Genomic DNA, 20,150 nt, shown 5'->3' with positions numbered 1-20,150 from the left:
ATTCAATCATATCAAATAGTAATTGTAATTTTTACAGTTTGCATGTAAAATAATATGTAAAAATAATATGAAATTAGGCAAAGTCTATGAACGGGGAAGTCGTTAAAAAATTCTTTCATTCTTTCCGTTGTAAAAAGGAGTAACCAGGATTTTATTTATTCGATTATTGAACATGACATTATATTTTTATGTGAAACTTGGTGCAACAAAAACAGCAACATCGATATATCAGGCTTTATTTCGCATAACAATTATAGAAAATTCAAGCACAGAAGAGCCAAGCGTAGCAGCGGAGGTGTTGCGCTATATTATAGAGATTATTTACAAGGTGGTATTAATATTGTTAAAAACCATTATGATACTATAGTATGGATTAAGCTAGATAAAACATTTTTCAAGTTTCAAGAAGATGTTTACATATGTTGTGTGTACATATGGTGTGAGGATTCGCCAGCGTATGATGTGCATAATGTTGACCTATTTGATATTATACAAAATGACATATATAGCTTTGAAAGTAAAGGCAGAATTTATTTAATAGGAGATTGTAATTCGAGAATTGGCTGTAGAAATGACTTTATTTTACATGACAGTGTGAACAGTGACATTGATTTTGATGAATATGTTCCCGACGAACCCCTTGGTAGAGCCTCATCAGATAAACATTGTAATACGCTCGGTTATAGACTGTTAGAGTTATGTAAATCCACGGGTTTTCGTGTAGTAAATGGTAGAATAGGTGATCTTTACGGTAAATGCACGTTTATTTCTAGCCAGGGGTCATCAACCATAGACTATTTATTAACAAAAGAATGTAATTTTTCGCTGATAAGTAATTTCAGTGTGCACGATTTGAATGCATGGAGTGATCACTGCCCTATTTCTTTCAATATTAATTGTAGTGAAACGTGTAAGTGTAAACATGGGGAACAAAATGACAATTTTGTTAAATATGTATGGTCCCCCGAACTTAGAGACAGTTTCAGGTCGAATCTTATTGGAAAATTACCAGTATTAAACGAATTATGTCATAATGTAGATTTAACTGATCGTTCTGCGATAGACTCTCTTTTATTAGGCTTTAAAGGGATACGCAGGCAAATAAATGACAAAAAAATCAAAATGATTTAATGTACTCAAATCACGCTAAAATGACATTTTCTAAAGTCCCAGCATGAAATGCTGTATAAATTCTATTTATTTTGGGTTTGAAGCCTAAATATATCTAGATGTATTGAACGAAATTTAGACGCCGACAGAATCACCGAATAGTTTTAAATCAAGCCATGTGACTTGAACAAACCCTGGAAGTTACAATAACAGATATTGTGGATATTGTATGATTGAAACAAGTTTAAGGCATTCATTTTGGCATGATCTTTAACGTTTCCATAGTTCACTGTGGGACTTATGTGATATCTTAACGCTCTAACCTGACCCACGCGGGTCAAGTTAGGAAACCAGCATTCTATTCTTTATAAAGAGAAAAGTTTTGTTCCTATTACTGCCTAGTGTATTTATTTTGATGACATTTACAGAAGGATGAATGAAAAAATCAAAACGAAGAAATGAAAATTTTGCCTGTGTCTCCCTTTAACAATGTGATACAAGAAATTGCCAATCCGTTATTTTGTAAGAATTATAGTATACATAATCAGCCTACATTTATTGATAAATGTGTTGTTAAGGATAAGGAGTGGTTTGATAATGATTGTTTACAAGCTAAAAAGTTGTATATAAACGCATTAAATAATTTTAAAGTAGATAATAGTGTTGTAAATAGAGAGCAGTTGTGTTTTTATAAAGCTAAATATAAGAATTTGGTTAAGAAAAAGAGACGTTTGTTTAAATTGAAAAAAGTTGAAAAAATTGAGAGCTTACGATTTTCTAAGCCGAAAGACTTTTGGAAATTATTTAAATGTAATAATAAAGTAAATCATGACATTTCATTAGATGAATTTTTTAAGTATTTTTCAGAATTAGGTAATGATATATTCCAATCAAGTAACACGGAGTCCGAAGATTTTTCACGCAACAATGATTTTGAAAATTTAAATGGATCGGATGATATTTTAGATAAACGTATTACTGTAAATGAAATTTTGGAAGCAATCAAAACTTTAAAAACAAATAAATCACCTGGTATTGATTGCCTGTTAAATGAATATTTTATTGAATGTATTGATATTTTATCCTCGCATATTTGTGATATTTTTAATTATGTACTTGATAGCGGATATTTCCCAGATACATGGTCTGAAGGTGTGATAATACCGTTGTATAAAAAAGTTGATAAAAATGATGTTAATAATTATAGAGGAATTACGTTAGTTAGTTGCCTATCGAAATTATTCACATCTATTTTAAATAAAAGATTAATACAATATTTTGAAGAAAACCATGTTTTGTCAGATGCACAATTTGGATTTAGAAAAGGAAAATCAACCATTGATGCTTTATTTATTCTTATGACAGTTGTTCAAAATTATATAAATAATAATAAACGTTTGTATTGTGTTTTTGTAGACTTTAAGAAGGCTTTCGATTGTATATATAGAAACGCGCTTTGGTTAAAATTAAGTAATTGTGGGATTAGAGGTAAATTGTTACGCCTAGTAAAAGACATGTATAGTAAAGTAAAATCGTGTGTAAGGTTATGTAATAGTTATTCAGAATTCTTTAATTATGCTGTAGGTCTACGTCAAGGGGAGGTAATTTCACCGATTTTATTTTCCCTCTTTTTAAATGACTTTGAATTATTTTTACAAAGGGATATAAATAGTGGTTTGACTATAAACGATATTGTTTTGATTTTGTTACTGTTCGCTGATGATATGGTAATTTTAGGAAATACACCAGATGATATAAATAGAAGTTTGACGTTATTGAATGATTATTGTAAAAAATGGAGCTTAGAAGTAAATATTGATAAAACCAAAGTTGTTGTTTTCAGAAGACGTGGAGGTTTAAAAAACAATGAATTATTTTATTACGAAGGGAAACATTTAGATATTGTCGATAGCTTCAATTACTTAGGAACAATATTAACTTATACTGGTAGTTTTAGTTTAAATCAAGAACATTTGATTGGTAAAGCTCATAAAGCTCTAAATGTACTATTGATTAATTGTAATAGATATCAGTTAAAACCTAAAGTGTTATGTCAGCTTTTTGACTCTTTTGTTGGTTCAATTTTAAATTACGCTGCTGAAATCTGGGGTTTTACTAAATCAAAGGAAATTGAAAGACTTCATCTTAAATTTTGTAAAAAAATATTAAATGTAAAAGTTAATTCATGTAATGTTGCTGTGTATGGTGAACTAGCACGTTATCCTTTATATATTTCAAGATATGTTAAGATTTTAAGATTCTGGTTTAAAATGCTTGAGACAGATAATATCATTCTTAAAAATGTATATAGCATTGCTCTTGAAGACTGTAATAATGGTAAGACAAATTGGTTATCAAATCTTAAATTGTTATTATGTAATCATGGTTTTAGTGATATTTGGGATTTTCCAGATTCCGTAAATAGTAAAATATTTTTACCAATATTTAAACAAAGGGTAATTGATTGTTTTTTACAAAGTTGGCTTTCTGGTAAAGAGAGTAGTCCTGTTTTGTATCTGTATAATCATGTTAAAGATTCTTTTGTATATGAAAATTATCTTGATATAATACCAAGTACTTTAAGGAAGTATCTTACAAGAATAAGAATATATTTGCATTCATAACATGTGCAAACTGGAAGATGTCATAGAAATAGAATTGTTAGAAATGAAAGATATTGTTTATATTGTAATCTACATGACGTAGAAGACGAATACCATTTTATTTTAATTTGTCTTTGCTATATTGATATAAGAAAAGAATATATAAAAAGATACTATAATATTAGACCTTGTATTCTTAAATTCATTGATATATTAAAATCAAACAATAGAAGTATACTTTTAAATTTATCCTTGTATGTACGAGATGCGATGTCTCATAGAAATAATTTAGATATAGTAGATACAACTTAATATATTAAGAATTCATCCTCTATATTGATATGAAAGAGACATGTTTAGATCCGATCTTGTGATTTATGTTAGTATGTATTGTAAAATTGTTTATTTATGTATGACGATGTATGATTGTACAAGTCAAAAATAAAGTATCTGTTCTGTTCTGTTCTGTTCTGTAAAGGTGTCATTTGGTATTACATGCATCGCTTCCGTTTTCACTCGGAACACTCAACGATTATTATTAATCCGAAAAGTTGAGATTTGTTCCGTTATCGGAATACCCCGCCCGCCTATTATCATTGAGTTACATTGTAAATGGCGACGCCCGACTAGAACTGACACTGAAAATTTCTTTGATAGGTATAGAATTCTATATATTTTTTAATTGTTTTTTATTTGATTTTCTTTTAAATATACATGTGCAGACTTCCCGAAAGTTGAAAAAAACTGTCAGACATTCGGTCTGACAAACCATGAAAATCTGTCGGACAGAAACGAAATCAGTCGGACCAAATAAAATTGATCAAAATCAAAGAATGACTTGTGTTTGTATTTCTAAGACACTCTTTGCTTTTATTTTTTTCGCCGTAAAAATCGGCACATTCCTTACAGCGCATTTTCATCTCCTCCCTATCATACACCAACGATTCACTGTCTTGCTTCTATTTTTCATTAAATTTTGTCTCAGGTCTCTTCTTTTTATCCTTTTACTGCTGTTTTGCCTGTTCCTCTGACGTAAATTTTTTATTTTTCCGAGGTTTGGCACCTTTAGCGACGCCATTTTGTATACATGCGGCTTGGATAAAAGCCGGACAGTCAGACCGATACGGAATAAAAACTCGTCAGACCTGATAAAAATTTATCGGACATGTCCGTCGGACCGACGTATTTCGGGAAGTCTGCATGTGTAGTCTATAGCCGGGCAAGCCAAAGCCCGGACCCGCTTCGCGGGCCCGGTCTTTGACTTCCCCGTATTAACGCATAGTAACAAATATTATTTTTAAGTAATAAATTATAATAATTAATTTAAATATGACTAAATATTTTAAAAATATTAATTATGTAAAGAAACACAACAAATTTGTTTATTGCATCTTCTAATTTTAAGATAAATTTCATCAAAATTAAAATTAAAGAAATGGGGGGTGAATTGTCTGTGTCATTTTTCCAATAATGTGGGGTGAACTGTCTGGTGGGTGAATTGTCTGGAAAAAATGGCTGAGGGTGAATTGTCTGGGGGTTGAGTTGTCTGTAAGCCCTTTGACAGTTGGGTGGAATATTTTTTATTTTTGTCAGCCATGTTTGTTTTCACTTAAGTGGGTCCAAAGTGAATGTAGGCCAAAAATCATATAGCAATAAAGCTCTCAATGTAAAATGATGAACCATTTGAAAGTACACTTCCAGGTAACTTTAAAATTAAGGCCTACAATAAACAAAAATAAAAATGACAACAATGAATAAGAATATTTACCTTGAATGTGCTACATTTCTGATTTTTTTTTCTGAAATGAAATTCACTAAATGGAGAGGAAGCATATGATGCCATATACTAAAAACCTTAAATCAGAGATTTGCAATTCTTCAAGTTCTTATTTTTGCAAGATTTTCTAAATGTTTGACACAAAGGAAGTCAGTGAAGGGCTTTGAAAGAATACATGTACATGACCATGCCCGCTTATTTTTTTTAATTATTTTTTTTTTCACAAGATTCTAATAAAATATTTTTTCACTCAAAATGTTTTTAAGGTGATTCTGTTTTATCAGCTATGTTTGTTTTCACTAAAGTCTGTCCAAAATGAAAGAAGGCCAAAATTCATATAACAACAAAGCTATTATTGTAAAATGATGAACTATTTGAAAGTACACCTCCTAGTTTATATTTTAAGGACAATTATAAACAAAAATAAAAATGATAACAATAAGAATATTTACCTTGAATGGGCTAATTTTCTGAAGACCAAAAACATTCTGTTGCAAAGTTTTATGCACATTTCACGAATGGCAAAATCCTTTTTAAAATCTGTTTTAGTGCCAACAAAAGCTATTTTTTTACAGCAAATACAAAAATCTTTCAAAACGTAACTCCAAATAAATCAGTTTCTCATGTCCTGCTAAGCACCCGGCCTCCATTATTTTATTTTTTAAAAAGTAGTGCAAGATAGCAATCATCATTTATAGCCTTATGACATTTTACAATGTGAGCTTTGTTGTTATATGAATTTTGGCCTACCTTCACTTTGGACAGACTTTGTGCAAAACAAACATGGCTGACAAAGCGGAATCACCTTAAAACATCTTATTTTCAATAAAACAACAAAGGAAAGTTGTTTTTAAAAAAAATCATCCACATATACTATATATAAGATGTTTTAAAAACATTTTGAGTGAAAAAAAAATTATTAGTGAAAAAAGTGGGTGTAGTCATTTTCATATATACTATCCAAACCACACACTAACTGCCTGTGGTTTGGCACAATAAAATTAAACAATAATTTTGGTCCCTTAGCTGCCATATGTTATGGTAATCAAAAGAAGTAACAAATAAAATAAAATGAAAATATGTGAGAAAAAAAAGAAATAAAGATTAAGAAGTTGTCATAATTCTCAGTAATTGATGAAAATGTAGACACATTTGGTTATTCATTAGACAAAATGGTGGAAATTGATCAATCTCGTGCAAGGGATTTTGGATCTGGATTAGAAAATTTTCTATTTTTACAGCTTCTTATCTGGCTGTTATATAAATTTCTCAATGAATCTTGAATGTTTTTTGTTTCAGATCAGAATGGGCCGGTCTCAGTGTCAGCAATCCTGATGTGATATGATCGATATCTCTATGATGTCATCAGAAGTGAAGTAAATTCATCATCTTGTTTGAACAAAAACACAACTCATTTCAATTGGTAGAAAGAATGAAATAAGTCCTGAGAGGCATGCAACAACTGCAAGCACGTATGGTAAAACTGATAACAAGCCAAATTGCTGCATTGAAAGAGAAGCAAAAATGACTAGTAGAGGCATATACAAGCCAGATCACTGAGTACAGTAATTGTGAAAGAAATTTAAAAACAAAAATATTTTATGTTCTTGATTTGTGTGCCAGTAATTCGGAAAATTGTACATGGGATTTTCCTTTCAGCTGTTGATGCATTTTTACAAAACAGAAATGTTTTGTGAATTTTTTTCATAAATTAATAAGAAACAAGTATTCATTGAATCTGACGGATTTGCATTGAACAAAAAAAGACTAAATATAATGCTAGCAAATACATGTAGTTTGGGAGCCACTTTTATAGAAAGAGAAGAATCTGTCATAAGTTGTGCATTTTTATCTAAAAGTGGTTTGTATTAACACAATAACCATGGATCTACAGAGTGTTTTCAATGTGAAACCTATTTCACTTCCATATGTTTGTGAAATATGTAAGGTATCGTGTTCCAATAAAGAGACTTTGGAGGCACACATGAGAAGTCATAATGAAAACATTACTGACGGACAGTCTTACATCTGCGGTATATGCAAAAAGGGTTGTCTGTGTTTATCAGAGTTAAAGAATCACATGGCCAGTCACTCTGACGCTAGACCATTCACTTGTGAAGTTTGTTGGAAGAAGTTTAAAACACCAAATGCCTGTCATGGGCACATGCGTAAACTGCATGTTGTTGCTGGGAAATGGTTTTGTAGGGTATGTAATGTAGCCTTTGCCTCTGTAAAAATCCTAGGGATGCATATTCGTGACATGCACTGGTTTAATTGTGATTGTTGCAATGAATCTTTTCGATCTATATGGCACTTTCAAAAACATAAGGCGGACAATGTAAAAAAATGCTCTTTGCTGTGTGAAGTCTGTGGCAAATTATTCGTAAAAACAGCCAATTTTAAACTGCATCTGTATAATCACAACAGACAGAAAAAGACTTTTCAGTGTGGTAGCTGCACAAAGACTTTTTCATATCGTTTTGCATTTGTAGCACATTCTAAAAGCCATATAAATGAAACTCCATACAAATGTCATCTCTGTACTAGATCTTTCAAAACAGAAAGAAGTTTAAAACAGCACATACGTGTGCACACTGGGGAAAATTTGATTAATTGTGATCAATGTGAAAAATATTTTTTGTCTCAAAATATTCTAAAAAATCACAAGAGGAGGTGTCATCTAGTGTACACCTGAAGAGACATTAAGTTATGCTTATTTTATCACTGTCATAGTTTGCGCTAAATTAGCTACATATGAGCTATGCACGTATTTAAAAGGAATGAAATTATTTGAAATTGGCCTTTGAGTTCACTATAAGCTGGTACTGTCTGAAATGTAAAAAAGACATCTCCACTCTTTTTATCACTAATTTTAAGAGTTTTTTTATCCGAGGTAACAGATGTGACAATAAAAACAAACGATTTATCCAAAGGTCAAATTAAGGGGGACATTATAATTGATAGGCTCCATTTGAGCTGTGTCATGACAAAACCAACATAATGGGTTTGCGACCAGCATGGATCCAGATCAGCCTGCGCATCCGCACAGTCTGATCAGGATCCATGCTGTTCGCTTACAAACCCTATAACAAGTAGAGAAACTGATAGCGAACAACATGGATTCTGATCAGACTGTTCGGATGCGCTGGCTGGTCTGGAACCATGCTGGTCGCAAAGGCATTATGTTGGTTTTGTCATGACAAGGCTCTTTTCATATCATACATGTATGTATGATCCTGTATGATCCTATAAAAATGATTGGTCATACAGTGAGGTCATTCAGCATTCAAAAGCATTTACTTGCATGACGCTCTATCAAGTCTGCTCAAATGGTTATCTCGGTAGCATCTACGGCTTAAATTTTAAACTTGCCCTGTCCAGGATGTCACCTCAAAAACCACAGAGGTAACAACCAAGATATATTTATCTTGGAGCATTGTTTAGCTGATTGCTTCTTGTTAGGATTGTTTCAAATTATTGTCCTTACCTGAGCTTGGGGTAGGGGGTGGGGATGGTGCAAGTTGTGTTTTCCATGCATTTATAAAATACATTGTAACAGCTTTTGAAATAGTCTCCTTTGAACCCACACAGGCATTTTTTATTTTTTTATATAAATGTTTGCATGTATTCCTTGCATAAATATTAATGTCATTTTTAATGATTTATCTTTTATAGTAATCGGTTTATTACTGTTTACATATATGTTTACTAGTATATTGAATGTGTTTCAGTGAAATATAACATATGTTTATTAAAAATTTGTTTGTTTCAACCAAATATAACATGGTTTATGCTCTATATGTTTCTTATTGTTTTGATTATTGATAGTTATCTTGACAGATACATATTACACAATTACACCCATGGTCTTTACCCTTGCTAGATCAATTGAACTACCATTTAAATTTCTGTTTTTGCTAAATTCATGGAAGATAACAAACAATACAATAATGTAATTTTTACTAAAACTTGTACACAATATTATTTGGTGATAAGAGATTAATTATGTCTATGATATGTATATTTATTTTGTTGCTTTTGGCATTTACATGTACTGAGGTAAATAAACAGAGAAAAAACGACACACATTGCCTTGTATTTCTTACATATTTTAATATACATTTTACCTTATATAAATGTGTCGGTTCGTTTTAGCTCGACTATAAGAAGAAAAGGGACAGCTATTGTACCCACCAGGCGTCGGCGTAACACTTGTATTAAGTTTTTTTGCATGCAAGTTTTTATCTCCAAAACTACTGTAGGGAAAATGGTTGAAATTCCACACATTTATCTAAGAGCACACTGGAGGATTACTTTCAAAGACCCGTAACTCTAACATGGATTTTGACATAATTATGGCTCCTTTTGAACGTAGAAAGGACCTTTGTTTTACTATCAAGTTCTAAGAATAGTCGACCATGCTGCCCTCCTGAAAACTCTTGTTTTATATAAATGTCAGCGGGTGTTTCACGATGACGACAGCATTCAAAGACCGTTGAGCGGAACCTATTACGCGTTTTGGCGCTAAAATAACAACAAGGAATATTTACAAACCGTGCAAAATTTAGCGGCATCTTAACCACCAGGAATATTTTACCAAACGTACAATATGTTAGCTGACTGACGACGGTTTTCAGTTCACTTTACTTAACAAAAATGTTATATAACAATATGATTTTCTTCCTCGTTTATTTTTACCATTATGATTTATTAGTATGTGGTTTAGTATAAAAAAGCTCAAATAATTCGTACCTCGTGACCTTAGATTTGTTAATTGGTTGGGGTTAGCGTCGCACCAAAACAGTATATGTCATATATGACGAATTTCGAGAAATACCTCAGGTGCCCCTCCGTGCGCGACTCGAACCTTTGGTAATGAGAGGCAAGTGGTTTGATGTCAATGACCTTCACCATTCGGCCACGGACGCCCCCAGTTAGCCAAACACATTAAACGGAAGTCATTTCACTTCCATATGTTTGTGGAATATGTAAGGTATCGTGTTCCAATAAAGAGGCTTTGGAGGCTCACATGAAAAGTCATACCGGTTATGAAATCATCTTACATGTGCAGTTTATGCAAAAAGTGTTTTGTATGTATGTCAGACTTAAAGTATCACTGTGTCGTTCACTACAAGGTAAAACCGTTTACTTGTGAAGTTTGTTTGGCAAAGTTTAAAAGACTAAGTTCCTATCGAGAGCACACGCGTCTGCAGCATGTTGTTGGTGGGAAATTCTTTTGTAGGTTATGCAAGGAAAACTTTGCTTCAGTAGCAAATCTAGCTGCCCATATGCGTGAAATGCACTTGTTTAAATGTGATGATTGCAATGAGTATTTTAAATTTTTTTTGGACCTAAAAAGACATAAGTCAGATCATATTAAACAAAACTCTTTGCTGTGTGAAGTCTGTGGAAAAGTATATGCAACATCGTCCATTTTCAAACTGCACCAGTATAATCACAAAGTACATAAGATTTTTCAGTGTGGTAGCTGCACAAAGAGTTTTACAGGTCGTGTGGCATTGAAAGCACATTCTAGAATTCATATAAATGTTGGTTCATACAAGTGTCATCTCTGTAATAAATCCTTCAAAACAAATGGAATGAAAAAACTACACCTGCGTGTGCACACTGGGGAAAATTTGTTTAACTGTGGTCTATGCAATAAATATTTTCTTTCGCAAAATTTGCTAAAGAATCATAAGAAGAAGAAATGTCATCTAGTACAGTTTCATACTGTAGTGAAATTAACCCTATAAATCCTTAAATTTTATGACTGTCATATTGAGCTGTCTGAATTAGCTACATAATTTTTATTTTTTTACCTGATGCAACTGGTGTGCAAATGAAAACAACTGATTTGGCCAAGGGTCACGGGGGACATTATAACCAACAAACTGATAATACCGATTTTAGCAGCATTTCAATGGATGATATACATTTGTAGATCAGCAATCTGTTAATAATAAAAGCACTCCGAAACATTGCAATGTTGTTTTCTGAAGGATATTGCTAGTTATTTCAGGGAATCATGAATTATTTGTGAAAGATAAAAGTTACTGGCAAAAATTTTAAGGTATTTAAAATGTTATTCACAAGTTAATCACACTCACTTTATTTTACTCTTGAATAGGCATAATGCCACTTTGCATATTGTCTTTTATTTTACTCCAGCGTGTTCATGTCACTTTGAAGGCACATTATGCCTAAGAAATCTGTATTTTTGTTTATTCTTAGATATGTCAAACATGTTTTCATCTTTATGATAAATGATAAATTTTTGGAAACTTGAACAAGATACTAAAGTATAAAGTCTTTGAGAAATAAAACATAGAGTGAGACTAAATAAAGTGTTGGAGCACCGCACTCAATAAGTCAATACCATATTCTGGTTTATACCGGACAAGGGGCTTGGATGACTAAATACTAAAATCTCGCCTTTAAATCTACCAATATGCACTTATTAGTCTCTTCACACTGATTTGAATGTGATAATGAATGAAAAATGTAAAATTAGTTAAAAAAGCAAATTTTTTTCTGATCATATTTTTGCAAGCGTCAAGAGTTACTGTTTCATTACTGTAGTGAGATTTTGTAAAAATGATAGAATTTCTGAGGCATAATTTAGGCCTTTAACATTTTCAAAAATACAGGATAGCCTTCAAATGCTCTGTTTGTTTAAGGAAGCATAATCTTTGGTGCATTAATGTGTTAAACCCTTCTAAATTTAAAAGGAGTTAACCAGTTACTGCACTAAAGTGAGGAAATGTTGTTAAAGTTTTATGAATGCATGCCAATACAAAATAATTTTGATTTAATCCTTGGAAAACTGTTTACAATGAGAATTTTCAGACATACATATATATTTATGAATATCGCATGTTTTTAAATTTTGCTTTATTTGTGAATATTAACTTGAGAGACATAACATAATTATGTCTCCCAAAATTTTTGGAAGACATATTGCTTTTGCCTAAGTCATCTGTCTGTTCTGCTGCACAAAATGGCCATCAGAGCTATAAATAAAAAGTCTTGTCAGGCTTTCACAGGTAGTATTTCATATATGCGTTTTCAATGAAAGTACACAGGTGTGATCACTACCATCGCGAGAGGTGCATATAGCCGGTACATTCTGCTTCACTGAATAAAATGGCTGCTAGAGCTGTAAATAAAAAAAAAATCTTGTCTGGCTTTCGAAGGTCAAAATGCTCGTGAGATTTTAATGAAACTTTACAGGAGTGGTTAGTGCCATCCCTATTTTTGCATATTGCCGGCATTGTTCTACTTTGCTACACAAAATGGCCGCAAGAGCTATAAATAGAAAACTCTTGTCCAGTTTTCAAAAGTCAAACTGCTGGTGGGATTTTGACTAAAATTCACAGGAGTGATCATTGTGATGATTTGGGAGACTTATGTTTTTGCTGGTGACATAATAAGACAATACATGCATTGGAAGCTGTCAAGCTGGTTTTATATAACTTACCAGTTTGAAGAATGCAATAGATTATTAAAATTTGTTTTGCTTAATTATTAACTGCATTGATATATATGTATATCTTTATAAAAACATTAAAAGAAAAAAATACATCAATATTTAATTTTTTTATTACATTAAGTCACGGCCGCCTATCCCAAAATATAGTAATTAAGCCCTGTCCAAACATACAGTCAGCCCTGTCTCAAGGTTCGTCCTGTCTGTAATCACTGCCTATATACAATTACTAGAAAATACCATTAATTGTCAACAATGTTTAGATCTACCTCATTATCTGGGGAAAATAAACAAACAAGTATGTAGAAATAAAAGTAAACTCACTTATTTATAATATCGATCTAATTCACCATTTGGTTAAATAAAAGTATGTATACAGATTAGACTAGTATTAAATTATAAGTTCTGACTGCCTCCGTGGTCGAAGGGTTAGAGTCGATGACTTCTAATCCAGTTACCTCTCTGGCGTGGGTTCGATCCCCGGGAGATGCTTTGGTAGTTTAGGCGGGGAAAGGTGTCTAGTTGGTGTAACTCTCCGGAAACGAGGTTTAAGAATAAACCCCCCTATATGACTGAAAAATGTTGGGGCCCGTAAAATTTAAAAAATAATAAAAAAGGTATATTTTCCCTATGTTCAGGGGTTCTATAATTTAGTCAGTCAACTTTTTTCTGTGAGCTTAAAAGAACCTTTTTTTGTGCTTTTTTAAAACTTAAAAAATCGCTAGATCTGTCAAAAAATTTTAAGTTTTGAATAGTGTTCATTCTTAAAAAAAACTTTTTTTTAAAATTTATTTGAAAATTTTTCCCTTGTTTTTATTTTTTTTTACACGTAAAAAGAATATTAAAGTGGCCCCAAACTGTGGGTTTCGATTTCGGCTGTTGCGATTATTAAATTTGACATTTTGGGTCTGTTAAAATTTGGTACTTTTTCGTAATATTATCACAGCCTCTTGATTTTGGCTCCACAAAATGTTCCCCCATCTTGGGGATTCGTTCCCAGTCTGTGGGTACCATTTTTTTTACCGATTATTTAAAATTTAAAATTAATGGTCGTGGTAAATTTTTTTCGAAAAATTACGGGGGTTAGAGGGATACAAAAATAGTTTTTTCGCAAAAAAAGTCGGGGGAGGGAAAATGTTTTAAATTTTGAAATAGTGTTTATCTTTTAAAATTAAATTGTTTTTATTTTAAATGTTTGCATTTTTTGAATGTTTTACAGCAAATTAAAAATTTTCAGAAAAAAAATTTTTTTAAAAAATAAAGTTGCTAAATCGCGTGTAAGGGGTTGTAAAAAACTTACTTTCCCTTACTTATTACCCCCTTTAACCCCTTCCCCCCCCCCTTTTGTTGTCTCAAATGATGAAAAAATGCCTTATTTAGGCCCCAAACATTTGTTTTTGTTTGAGAAATGTTGTTAAAAAAGTGACCTCTTTTTCGGCGCGGCCCCCAACCAAAAGATACATCAGGGGGTTGCCAGAAGGGGGATGTCAAGAAAATTTTAGACTTGTGAGAGGCTGTAAATGACCCCAGATTGATCATAAGGTAACGTGTAACCAACGCTGAAAAGCATTTGACTCTATCTCAATCCATTGAGAAGTTAATTGCAGAACTTTGAAATCAATTTTGATGAAAAAAATCAACGCAAAATAGTGATTTTTGGCAATTTTGAGATGTCCCCTCGTTGCCATGGTAACTGTCCTATAACAGTTATTATAAATATTCTTACAATCATATTTGCAATTAAAACGATTTTAATAAAAGTTAAGAACCATTTTTAAATATCTTTTTTTTCGTAGTCGCCACCTTGAGTTATTTTTGCATGCGTTCTTTCTATACTATTTATAATAATCGAACACACTTCCAATATTTCATTTTAAAAACATTTCGTTCCTTATTATTTCAGCCATGCAATTCATTTAATAACAAGAAAAATACGTAGTTTTAATAAATTATACCAAAAATAAATCTTATTTTCGTAGACCCATTCTTATTTTCGCGTCACACGGCGATTTGAGCTATTTTCGTAGGTAGCTATTTTTAGACTCAAACTTCACATTTTTAGATATTTTTTGGTTATGAAAATTCAATATTTTGCTGTAAAATCATTCAAACAATGCATAAATATATAATTAACATAGTTTATTAAATAGATTTATGTACAATTTCAGAAATAAATCTTATTTTCGTAGACGCGATCTTATTTTTTCGCTGAAATAGGTTATTTTCGGTAATCCATCTATATCGAAATGAACCCGGCAATTTTTGTCTTTGATCCATTTTTGGGAATTACCGTGATACTTCTTATGCCGTTTGCTTCTCTGAAATCACCCAAATTGGCAAACAATGGAAATAGTTTAAAAAATGGCATTTTAATTGTATCTTAAGAAATAAATTTTTGACCGACAGTCTGGGAAAAGGATCACTTATCAAGAAGAATAAAAATCTAATTCATGTATGATTTTTTATTAAATTTTTCTGATAAACTTGTATTCCCCGGCCCCTGTATGAGTTCCCGGTTAAAAAATAACCTTGCTCCCGTATCTCCAAAAAAAACAATTTAAAGTTATTGATAAAAAGGGAATAAAGTTTGCAAAAAAAGCCCAATTGTGGGGATTTCAATCCCGTGTTTTAAAAAATAAATAGGGGAATTGTTGGGGGGATAGTTTAAGGGGGTTATGTCCCTTGCAAAATTCCCCTTTGTAATCGAAAATTGAAAAAAAAAAAAGGTTCCTAGTGGGGAACGGTATTTAAAATTTAAATGATTAAAATTTTTATTTAAAAAACTGCTTTCTGCTATAAACACATTTTAAACGTTAAAAATTTTGTGAAAGTTTTGGGCCAAAAACTAGTGGCTTTCAAATTTTGTGAAAATTTAAAAATCCCCTTCCCGGTAACTTTAAGGCCTACAATAAACAAAAATAAAAATGATACCAGTAATAATATTTACCTTGAATGTGCTACATTTCTATTGAATTAAATTTCTTTTTTCATTAGATTCTAATAAAATATTTTTTCACTCAAAATGTTTTTAAGGTGATTCCGTTTTATCAGCCATGTTTGTTTTCACTAAAGTCTGTCCAAAGTGAAAGTAGGTCAAAATTCATATAACAACAAAGGTCTTATTGTAAACTGATGAACCATTTGAAAGTACACCTCCTTGTTTATATTTTAAGGACAATTATAAACAAAAATAAATTTCTGAAGACCAAAAATATTCTGTTGCACATTTCATGATGGCAAAATCCTTTTTAAAGTCTGTTTTAGTGCCAACAAAAGCTATTTTTTTACAGCAAATACAAAAATCTTTCAAAACTTAACTCCAAATAAATCAGTATCTCATGTCCTTCTAAGCACATGGCCTCCATTATTTTTTGTAAAAAAGTAGTGCAAGAAAACAATCATCATTTATAGCCTTATGAACTACAATTAACATGAAAGCACAATCAAACTTTAAAATCTAACCTTTTTATGTGTAACAGTGAAGTGTGTCTGTTTGTCATGTACACAAGAAATTGATTTTATAAGTGAAAAAAAGTGGGCGTAGTCATTTTCATGTATACTATCCAAGCCACGCACTAACTGCCTGTGGTTTGGCACAATAAAATTAAACAATAATTTTGGTCCCTTACCTAATATAATTGTATGCCACCATATGTTATGGTAATCGAATGAAGTAACAAATAAAATAAAATGCTAAAATGTGAAAAAAAGCAGTAAAGATTAAGAAGTTGTCATAATTCTCAGTAATTGATGAAAAAATAAACACAATTGGTTAATTGAACTTAATTCATTATTATTGTTTAGTTTTTTTCTGATGATCATTTTAAACAGACCTGGTTGTCATGTTTGGCTCTGCTTTACAATGTGTAATTCTTTGAGCTTTGGTTAATTAATTCATTAGACAAAATGGCGGAAATGGATAAATCTTGTGCAAGTGATTTTGGATCTGGATTAGAAAATTTTCTATTTTTAGCTTGACTTTTCGCAGAATTATGAATAATCGAGCTTATGCAGTCACCCATTTGTCGGCGTCGTCGTCCCTGTGGTTTAGTTTTTGCATGTAAGCTGGTATCTCCATAACTACTGGAGGGAATGGATTGAAACTTCACACACTTGTTCTCTGTGATTATCTAAGATGATTGGCACAAGTCCCATAACTCTGATTTGCTTTTTACATAATTATGCCCCTTTTTCGACTTAGAAATTCTTGGTTAAGTTTTTGGGTGTAAGCTAGTATCTCCATAACTACTTAAGTGAATGGATTGAAACTTAAAACATTTGTTCTCTGTGATAATCTCAGATGATTGGCACAAGTCTCATACCTCTGATTTGCTTTTTTACATAATTATGCCCCTTTTTCGACTTAGAAATTCTTGGTTAAGCAGGGCTCTCGATTGACACGGGGATCCGGGTTTTGACTCGTGAAAATCGGGAAATGCACAAATTTGACACGTGATAAAATCTGCTCAAGAGTCAATTTGCCACATGGGATTTTCAGCTATGCAATAATAATTACCTTAAATCCACCCTAATTATCTATCAAATCCTACATATGTTTAAATCACACTCATTAAAAATGTCAACAGGCAGTATTAGCCATGTATAAAATGCTTTACACATAGTCTGTGCACTGAAGCGGGACAATTCAGTGGCTGCAATTTGACAGCGCTAAAAATAGCTCTACACAACTGATAAGAATTACATACTTGAGGTGTCAATTATTGATTGCTTTTAAAGGTTTATAATACGTCTTTGATTTACTTGGAGTACCTGTGCATTTGTTATTTCTTTTTCCATTAAATATTCCTGGTACATTTGGGTATTTAAAATTAATATGATATAGCATACCAGTAAAGATAATTTTTTTTATATATTTTATACATTTAATCAGAAAAGCTGCTGCTTATTTTATTCTTTTACAGCAATTCATTTTTTGTTTTATTTGTTTTTTGTTTGTTTTTTCTTTTAGGTGGAGGGGGTATAGACATTTATAATTAAGCATTTTTTTCTGTCAATTTAGACTTTGGAATCTCCAAAAATGACCTCCAATACAGTCATTTTTGTAACATAAAAATGATTCATGTAGTCAAATGACACTAGAAAAAAATGATTTGACTCATGAAAATTTTGGCCAAAGAGTCTTTGACTCGTGAAATTCTGACCCTACTGAGAGCCCTGGTTAAGTTTTTGTGTGAAAGCTGGTATCTCCTGCAGGGTTTGTACCTTTTTGGACAATTTTATGTATTCATATAGGTAAGCATTATAATACTCAATGAAACACCCTTGTGACAACTTTTCGAATAGTCGAGCGTTACTGTCCTCCGACAGTTCTTGTTAGAGCTTCTTATCGGGATGTAATATAAATTTTTCAATGAATCTTGAATGTCTTTTGTTTCAGGTCAGAATGGGCCGGTCTCAGTGTCAGCAATCCTGATGTGATATCTCTATGCTGTGATCAGAAGTGAAGTAAATTCATCATCTTGTTTGAACAAAAACACAACTCATTTCAATTGGTAGAAAGAATGAAATAAGTCCTGAGAGGCATGCAACAACTGCAAGCACGTGTGGTAAAACTGATAACAAGCCAAATTGCTGCATTGAAAGAAGAAGCAAAAATGACTAGTATAGGCCTATACAAGCCAGAACACTGAGTACAGTAATTGTGAAAGAAATTTAACAACAAAAAAATTTTATGTTCTTGATTTGTGTGCCAGTGATTCGGAAAATTGTACATGGGGTTTTACTTTCAGCTGTTGATGCATTTTTACAAAACAGAAATGTTTTATGAATTTTTTTTTTTAATTAAACAAGAAACAAGTATTCATTGACTCTGACGGATTTGCATTGAAAAAAAAGACTAATAACTGTAAAGACTGTAATGCTAGCAAATACATGTAGATTGGGAGCCACTTTTATAGAAAGGGAAGAAGTTGTGCATTTTTATCTAAAAGTGGTTTGCAATAACACAATAACCATGAATCTACAGAAAGTTTTCAATGTGAAACACATTTCACTTCCATATGTTTGTGAAATATGTAAGGTATCGTGTTCCAATAAAGAGACTTTGGAGGCACACATGAGAAGTCATAATGAAAACATTACAGACGGACAGTCTTACATCTGTGGTATATGCAAAAAGGGTTTTATGTGTTTATCAGATTTAAAGATACACCTGGCCAGTCACTCCGATGCTAGACCATTCACTTGTGAAGTTTGTTGGAAGAAGTTTAAAACACCATATGCCTATCATGGGCACATGCGTAAACTGCATGTTGTTGCTGGGAAATGGTTTTGTAGGGTATGTAATGTAGCCTTTGCCTCTGCAAAAATCCTAGGGACGCATATTCGTGACATGCACTGGTTTAAATGTGATTGCTGCAATGAGTCTTTTCGATGTATGTGGCACTTTCAAAAACATAAGGCAGATCATAATAAATTTCTGTGTGAAGTCTGTGGGAAAGTATTTGTAAATACAGCCTATTTTAAACTGCATCTATATAATCACAACAGACAGAAGAAGACTTTTCAATGTGGTAGCTGCACAAAGACTTTTTCATATCGTTCTGCATTTATAGCACATTCTAAAAGCCATATAAATGAAACTCCATACAAATGTCATCTCTGTACTAGATCTTTCAAATTAGAAAGAAGTTTAAAACAACACCTACGTGTGCACACTGGGGAAAATTTGATTAATTGTGATCAATGTGATAAATATTTTTTGTCTCAAAATACTCTAAAAAATCACAAGAGGAAGTGTCATCTAGTGTACACCTGAAGAGACATTAAGTTATGCTTATTTTTATCACTGTCATAGTTTGCGCTAAATTAGCTACATATGAGCTATGCACATATTTCTAAGGAATGAAATTATTTGAAATTGGCCTTTGAGTTCACTATAAGTTTGTACTGTCTGAAATGTAAAAAAGACATCTCCACTGTTTTTATCACTAATTTTATGAGTTTTTTTATCCAAGGTAACAGATGTGACAATAAAAACAAATGATTTGGCCAAAGGTCAATTTAAGGGGGACATTATAATTGACAGGCTCCATTTGAGCCGTATCATGACAAAACCAACATAATGGGTTTGTGACCAGCATGGATCCAGACCAGCCTGGCAATTGTCCAGTCTGATCAGAATCCATGCTGTTCACTTACTAACCCCATA

The 20,150-nt window shown here is 32.1% G+C and overlaps 1 protein-coding gene across 1 annotated transcript in view; it reads left to right on the top strand.

The window, feature by feature from the left end:
- Positions 1–13,074, top strand: part of LOC132731035 (zinc finger protein 226-like) — a 36,529-nt gene extending 23,455 nt beyond the window's left edge. Inside the window, exon 4 of the mRNA XM_060717137.1 lies at positions 10,528–13,074. Within this exon, the coding sequence (XP_060573120.1) occupies positions 10,528–11,246 (719 nt within the window). The 3' untranslated portion in view covers positions 11,247–13,074. The remainder of the gene's footprint in view (positions 1–10,527) is intronic.
- Positions 13,075–20,150: the final 7,076 nt, after the last annotated feature.

Source organism: Ruditapes philippinarum, unplaced genomic scaffold, assembly GCF_026571515.1.
Source record: "Ruditapes philippinarum isolate M1 unplaced genomic scaffold, ASM2657151v2 ctg275_1_1_1_1, whole genome shotgun sequence".
Taxonomy (NCBI): Eukaryota; Metazoa; Mollusca; class Bivalvia; order Venerida; family Veneridae; genus Ruditapes; species Ruditapes philippinarum.
This window is presented reverse-complemented; position numbering and strand designations above follow the sequence as displayed.